The sequence below is a fragment of the Branchiostoma belcheri genome, unplaced genomic scaffold (assembly GCF_001625305.1).
Source record: "Branchiostoma belcheri isolate BF01 breed outbred unplaced genomic scaffold, Haploidv18h27 scaffold74, whole genome shotgun sequence".
Taxonomy (NCBI): Eukaryota; Metazoa; Chordata; class Leptocardii; order Amphioxiformes; family Branchiostomatidae; genus Branchiostoma; species Branchiostoma belcheri.
Window position 1 is genome coordinate 1,301,394 of NW_017804398.1, and position 8,277 is coordinate 1,309,670.

General features: G+C 38.8%; 1 protein-coding gene across 8 annotated transcripts in view; it reads left to right on the forward strand.

The window, feature by feature from the left end:
• Positions 1-8,271, forward strand: part of LOC109485279 (complexin-2-like) — a 68,801-nt gene extending 60,530 nt beyond the window's left edge. For all 8 annotated transcript variants that reach the window (XM_019788783.1, XM_019788786.1, XM_019788784.1 and 5 more), the window contains exons 4-5: positions 91-223; positions 4,508-8,271. In XM_019788783.1, coding sequence (XP_019644342.1) covers positions 91-223; positions 4,508-4,581 — 207 coding nt within the window. In that variant the 3' untranslated portion in view covers positions 4,582-8,271. The remainder of the gene's footprint in view (positions 1-90; positions 224-4,507) is intronic.
• The last annotated feature ends 6 nt before the right edge of the window (positions 8,272-8,277 follow it).

Below are 8,277 nucleotides of genomic sequence, written 5' to 3' on the forward strand. Positions count from 1 at the left end.
GTAGGTTGACAGTATGAGAAAGATTGGGTCGCATACTTCCCTGGAGTCTGAAATCTGTTAATAAGTTTTTTTTTATTGTTGCCATTTTAGTACGGACTAAAGAAGAAGGAAAAAGAACAACCTGAGGAGGAGCAACAACCGGAGGGAGAGGACGAGGTCCGTAGTTTAACGAGGGAGAAGAAACCTCCCCCGGGCATCGGAGAAGAGGAAGAGGAGGAGGAAGGTTGGTCCTCTGCACTCTGCTGTTGCTTCAATTTCTTGTGACAGTGGAGGTCAAAGTCAAAATTATACTACAGTATCAAGAGGATGTTGTTATCAAAAACAGGCATTAATATTTTCTAAAGGTAGTAAATAATGCTCTAGAGCCATGTGCTAGTTAGATACCCAACTAAAAGACTGTCTCAGTGGTAAAGCTCTGCCAGTCTATCCTCTTCTGGAATTGTATACCATAAATATAAATGCAGTGCACAAGGCAATTGGCATTCCCATTGTAAACAAGATTTATTTTTGTCTTAACTTTTGCTCAAGTCAGAAATTTCTAATAACTAGAATTAACATTATGTTATTATATATTTTGATATGAATTATTCTAATTGTATTTCAAGTATGAATAGAGAGGTTTATACTGCACAGTTAATCATAGAGAGTAAAACTAGTGCCCAGTTTCAAATGTCGTATGGGATTTTCCCTTCAATGGGCGGGGATTGGTTTGGAATTGGTTTGAAGTCTCTGCAGCTTTAGAGAACATTACATGCTGTGTTTCCCTGAACAAGATCTCATTTAGATGGTTACATTCCATTACGTTGGTAAATATAGCCAAAGCTCTCTTGGGATGTATCTTCCACTTCTAGTCCAATGGCACCATGCGGCTAACAAAGGCTCGCACGGCACTGAAGATGCCGGAGGCTTGCCAACTTCATTTCTGTTCCTCATTGTAGGAAATCCTCCCACAGAAACCAGCTATGTTCCCTCCAGTCAAGGCTGGGATATTACATTAAAATCAAGTCTTCCCACAGAAGGCAACTGAATAGAGTTCCACAGTAGCGAGAGAAAGTGCTCCGGTGGGAGTGGAGCCTGAACTTGTAAGATGAGATACGCAGAGTGAATCAAAAGCTGGAGCTGGATTATTGCCCAGGACATAGAATTGATTGCACCTGTCACAAGGCCAATCACTCTCCCCTCTCTGCAGGCTGCTTTGGCATTCAAGTGCACTGCAAATGTTCGGTTGTGGGGCAAGATCGAAAGATGCAAATTATGGGACCTTCAAAGCACTTTGTATGCACTGTTAACTGCTTTAGGAAGTCCACTATATCAACCATAGGAAAGCAAGGGAACAGTTCTGTTAAGTGCCATGACTAATGAAATAGTCAAAGAAAAAAGGGTGCCAGTCAGGAGCAAAAATCTTCTCAGCGGTAAATCATACTTCTAAAGATGTGTATGCCCATGAGGTTTCAGTCAAACCTCTCAAGGGAGCCTTGAATAAATATTCGCCACACTGAATGACAGTTTGCATCAAATATTCTGTAATGGTACTGTTTGTATTGTTTATTTATAACTACCCCATCATACATAATCACTCCTGGAGTTGGGTTTCCAAACAATACAGACAAGTTCACTTTGTTAGCCTGGTATCCAAACCTACCGGTATCATAGCTGGCAAGTCTCTTTTGTTCTTTGGGTAGAGGACAAAACAGACTCGGCAGCTATAATAGGTTTAGCTACCTGGCTAGAATAAGATTATATCTCAAGATATGAAATTCAATATACCTTGAATGGTAGGAGATGGCAATGTTGGAGAAAGTATTTCTTAGAACCAACTTGGTATAAAACAGTCTCCAATGACTGAGAAGAATGAATGCTGAGTATCAATCAAAGTCAAGAAAGCAGAAAGATTGCAAGTATTGGATTTAATGATCTAATCAATCTCCCAGCAAACAGTAGGTCCAGATTGATTTGTCCGACATTCCAGTGAAGTCAAAGAAGCAGTTTCATGCAGCCAAAGTCTGATTTATCCAGGTCTGTGTCATATCCATCCACAACTGCGGAATTTTGAAATGGAGATAAAGATCACTAACGTTATAAGTCAAGCTATTGTTCATAATATCGCAGCATTCCTTCGAGGCAAAATGTGCAAACAAGATAGGCACAACTTTGTACTTATACTTCCAGACAGGTCTGTATGCCATTACAAGCATGTGGTGAATAACTATTAAATTCCGCATGTTTCCGGGATGCTTATTGTCTTGTTTCCACTGTATAAAAGAAAAAAAGTGCCAACAATGCCCTCTGGTTTAATTTAATTTAAGAAAATCGAACCAAACTGTCTATACTGTTGGCACCATGTGAACCACAGAATTAGGTGACTGTCAGTTTTGCAAACATGGGAAACCCCAAGTTGCCCCGTTCAGTGCCTTAATATAAATGAAGATGGCGCCTGCTGCCAGCCTGCAGTCCAGACATAAGATGGATCAGCTCATCAGTTCACTGTAGGAATACATAATAAATAGAGGCATAAATATAAGATGAAGCAAGCTTTGCTTTGAGGCACTTGTGATTGTCTGAAAAATTACAAAATGCAGAATGATTACTTCCCAAGACAGATGTTGACTTCAACTGGCATTGGCCCGTGAGGCTGTCCTTGACATTTGTTTTTGCAAGTCCTTGGCATTCGTTTTTGCAAAATATAAAGCAAAGCTTTGTGTCCCCATTGAACATAAAAATAAACTAATTTACAGAATAGACATAAATTCTTATATGAAAGAACACTGCTACTGTATAATTTACAAATCATATTGAGCATTGGGAAGCGAATGCCTAGGGTTGAAAATTTTTTCATGCAAGTTCTCCTGAATGTCAATAATTTTGTTTTGTAATGTACATGTAGATAGGACAAAAGGAAGGGGTGACAATAAATGACAAAATAGGAAATTCTACAGAATACTTCATTTGAATCAAATTTATGTATACTCTTGCAAACATTGCCTAGATAGAACATCTATAAATCATTGTGCCAAAATAGAAACTTTCATAATTAATTAGTGCATATCTTTAAAATACTAGTATATGTTCTAGCATACAAGAGTATGTGCAATATTTCTTTGTAAACAGGTAAGCAAATATTAACAGGTGTGGTTTTGTACTTTTTGTTTCGTCATTTCCATGATTTTGTACTCTGATGACTTGCAGTTTCTTTAGTCTTGCAGTTTGAATAGTTATCATTAAGAAAGCCGAAAGTACAATTGTACAAATGTCTGTAATATAAATGCAGTGATATGATATACTGGGGGAAGGAACTTGATTTATTCTTTAAGTATCATTTTTAGAAAATTACAAATTTGTTATGATGTGCTCTGAGATTCAATGATAAAGATATAAGATATTGATTGAATGTAAATGATAACTATAAGGTTCCAGTTACTGTTACTGTAGTGAATGTAATTTCTCTAAAGCAGTCTTGACAAAAATGTGTATATAGAACCAAAGTATAGACAGAATCTTTTCAAAACTATCCTTTTTTTGTCTGATTGACTTAAAACAGCTACCCATATTTGTACAATAATAGCCCCTTATAAAAAAAAAATACATCATCTTTAGACAATACACAGATAAATGTCCTCCTTGTATTTCTGTTGTAATGTTATGTGTTATCATTCTGTGTCATGTTATATGTATGGTCACTTCAAGAGAGTCTTCTGTGTGAAAAGGGTCCTGTTTCATCTACTAGTTTAGAGCAAGAACATACTGTAATACATGTTTATGTGTTAGATAATATTCATTCTGTAGTACTTTGGTGGTTTCTGTATATCATTAGGTAATGTTAGCTTGTTAAGAATTAAATTTCAGTTTTACTTGTAAAGGTAAATTGCATACAGGTGCTTCTGCACATTTAAATACAGCAGAACAATAAACATTAAGAAAATCTTTCTTTATCTGCCGCACAAGGTTTTACTTTTTGTTCATTCTTGTGTGCATTTTGTTGTATTTGTGAAATAATAATCTCCAAGCAAATCTTTCGTACCCAAGACAGACTCCAAAGGGCCACTATGGCTATGGACCACTGTGTCCCACTGTCCCAGGCCTATTGGATACTGTTTTAGCTAACCAAAAGATCTGCTTAGAGGTTAGAAATGAATACACTTGCAAAAAAATTGCACACTTATCTGCCTCACCGGTAGCATGTACATCTCTCCTGTGATGTCCAGTTGTCATTAGTTGTTCCTCTCCCAAAGGTACAGTTTTGTTGCTTTTTTTCTTTGTATTTTCTGGATCTTCTTCCTTTTTGTCTCATTTGCCAGCACAATCATGCTTACTTCTGCATGCTTTGTTAGTTTATCATTACAATTTGCTTCCAACCTATTTTTTATTCTTTGCCCAAAAGATCATTATCCTTTTCATGGTAAAGTTAAGGTGAAAATACATAGTTATCTGTCAATGGTAGGTATGTCAGGGCAGTATCTCCATATGTTAATTCATTGCCTGACCTCTTGTTTTTCTCTCTTTCTTTCAGGGCCTCTGGATGAGCTGTGGAAAATGTTCTCCGAGAAGTTTCCAAGCATAGCAGAGAAGTTTAGTAATAAATAGTGGAAAGGGTGGAGAAAAATGGTCTACACATCCATGTATGTGTGTCATTGTCTTTCAAGATGGTTCTTTGGATCTTTTGTTTGGGTTCCTTGACATGGGCAGTCGCTGCTTATCTTAAGGGGGATGGAGAATTTATCATCCATGATCGTAATGAATAACAAGAGACCCTTGATAATATAATGATCATGACAGCGGTGGGATCAACTTACCCAGTGAGAGGTAAACAAAAGTTCCATGGATACATTTTATGAGCTGCTGAAATGCTTGGAGACTCTGGACTGAATATTGTTAAAGATTCTTTACCATGCATGGAAACTGAAGCAAACCAAATGTACAGAGCGGGTTGAGAGAAAAGGGGACCTGGTCTGCTAGCACGAAGCTCTAACATCGTCTAGGGGTCCAGTCTGAGTTATTGATCACATGATTGCTCTGTGAGTAGTCTTCAAACATCTGAAATCAGGATGTACATCTCAGCAACTTGAAAATGAAAATAATCCATACATTGATGTAAATTGGCAATTCAAAACTGTGATGTTTCTCTCATAACACAAAAACCATCAGTGTCTGTCCGTGGTGCTGAAACGTCGGTGCCTACTAAAAAATCCATCCATTTGTGTAATCAGTAACACAAAACAACAGCAAAAGGCCAGGAACCCTGTGATTTTCTAATAAAGATGGATATGGCATGTTGAAGCATTTTCATCTCTTGTTCTTTTGTGAGGATCACAGTGTTGGATCGTCAGGACAGTCACATACAGTCAGTGGTGTAATTGAGTGATCAAAAACACGGAGCTGGTGGACCAGATCTGCCTATTGGTCTGAGCTTTTTCTCCAACCCATACAGAAGGTAGTCAGTCTGTCCAACGTAACTATGGATATCTAGTAGGCATAGACAACATCTTAGTTTCCATGAATGTGACTAAGGATCCTATGTGTATAGAGAGTGTACCATTTCACCAGCCCACAACTCGATGTATCAGAAATACCTGTGAGCTTGTCCATGTGCAGTGAGGAGGGGGTCTCTACTGACACACTGCAAACAAGATGGCGTCACCAGCTGCTGGATTCATGTCCTGCCTCCTGTCATATTCTGCAGAAACAAGGAAAGAAAAAGAAACTTTAACACATTTAAAGAGGATGAAGAGAATGAAGAAGTGGCTGGGGCCCATGTTCGTGTGTCACTTTTGACCCCTGTGTCCTGATAACATTGTGTGGTCCTCAAAAGTCAGGTCTGAGAGTACTTGTATTTAGGATATAGAACATTAGTAACAAGTCATACTCACAACTAGACATGGGTGTTATACTGTCTCTCATAGTTCAAGCATTGGAACAGTGAGTGTCAGGTGATGTCAATTATACTGTAGTGATGCTCAATGTGTGGAAATCATCAGAATTCTGTATTCATGGTGTTCTCTGTCTCTGTGTGTGTGCTCTTGTACATAACATTTCCCAGCACGTTATGTTGTCCAGTGTGTGACCATGCATGGGCCTGTCAGAATCCATGGTGGGAATGGATGGCTTTTCAGCATTTTGATGGAATAAGGATAAATTCAAGTCTTTTTTTGGAAAAAGCAGATGACATTGTTTGGATGATGCAGATTTTAAACTTTTAAAATTTTGAAAACCTAATCAAATGATGCAATTTATAAAAGCGACATATCTTGGCAATAATAATATCTGACAGGATATGTGAGATCTATAGCAATCACCCAGTTTATGCCATGTATAAGATCACTTTGTGAATATCTGAATTCATACACCCTCACCACCCATGAATACAGACAGGTCTACTTGTCAAGAGATGTGGCATGGTTTCTACTCAAGACCTAATTGTTATGATGCTGCTAGTAACAAAAATTGTTTTTTACTACATTTACACTGTATGTTTTGAGTGCACATCTTAATCCATCATTCCCTGTCGCTGATAACAGCTTACTGTCAAAATTGCTCCTGTATTCCATAATCTTAAGTCTCCTTATGCTGATTCCAGTTGAATATCACTTCCTGGGAAGACGAATCTCCCAAGGTGCTTCACGCACATCATAGTTGATGCAGGCCTAATGCTATCCTATTGACAGGCACAATCCCATGCCATCGCAATGAAAAATGCTGGCTGAGAGCAAAATCCTCATTATTGCCAAACCCATTTTGAAAACGATTTAACTTTCCGATACTGAAGCTTTATTAGTGCTTCATCACCTGTGAAGAAGTCCCATGTTACGTGGGCAGCATGTTTCTTGTGCTAAGATAAGTGTGGTATTAACAGTGAACCAACCCTTACCGTAATTCACACCCATTTTACGACTACTTAAAGACTACATTGTAGAGCCCCCAGGGAATGGCTAATTTCAACACAACACATCAGTTGGCCCATTATCCCTTGTTGTAGATTCCACATAACGTTATAACTGTTTCATAAAACAGTGAAATTTATGTGCAACCTGACACATTAAGTATTCACTAGTACCAGTAGCTACATGTAAGAAAGTAACAGATTTGTATGCGGCAAACAGTGCTTTCCACAAAAAACTTTTGCCTATCATAAGTTACATCCCCACACCCTTCTTTTAATTCTTATGAATCTTGTAATGAACAGTAAGATGGCCATAGGTTGTCTACAACAGTCCTTATTCAGCACAGGCACACTGACCACCCACACCCTGCATTATTAAACCCCCCTCTGAACATCGATGATTGCTTTGCACTGATGTTTGGAGTCACACAAGGCGTGCTCCTGCTCTGTTTGAAGATGGTGACATTTGACCCCTGGACACCCAGCCCTGGTTGTCCTGCACAGAAGGTCATGTTCTCTACTGACCCAGGGTCCATCCTGCATCCATCATTCATAGTCGGCCTTGTTAAGCTGACTGGGAATCAATAATAGAGACCAGTCTGCATCCCAATGACTTCGTAACAATCACGGACCATCATCTTCAGTCTAAATCAACTGGAATCAGCACATCAGTAAACTCTATGTGTCTCTCCTTCCAAGATTATAATCTCTAGTCACAATCATACGTATGATTTCAGTGCGACTTGAAAGTCATCAAATTCATCTGGATTTTTAAAGATCTTCAGTGTCACCAATTTTCACCTGTCTTGAAAATTGGTGAAGTTGTATCTTGAATGTGTATCAAACTGAGTAGATTGCATTGTAGGAATTTTGTTGTGTGTACATAATTATGTGATGTTTGTGTGTAAGGCTATAGTAGTGGAGCACCCTGTGACTGTATGGTGAAATAGGCAACTGCAGCATGTTTTTCCATGGTAAGGCCATGCAGAATTCATTCCTTGGTTCTTGTCTCCTACCGAATCCATACATCACCACCTAACAGCCTGCTACTGCTAGCACTGTACTGTCTTCAACTCCATCCAGCTAACACCTGTAATGTTGACTGTGGATTGTGATATTCCATGTTTTGGCCAAGATGTTGAGCTAGGCTTTACAATGCTAGTGGGACTGGGGAGTTTTTGTACTTACTGAAAATGGTGCTTGTGTGCTTCATGAAGTTTTTAGCATCATCCTGAAAAGCGAGTACATGTATGTGTGAGAGAATGAGTGGGTGTCTGTGTGTGTGTGTGTGTGTGTTTGTGTGTGTGTGTGTGTACAAATGTACATGTAACATCACTAACCCATCGTCCCCCATTTCAATGGTAGAGCTGTCTCCATGGAGACTCAAATCAACAGCCCTCGTG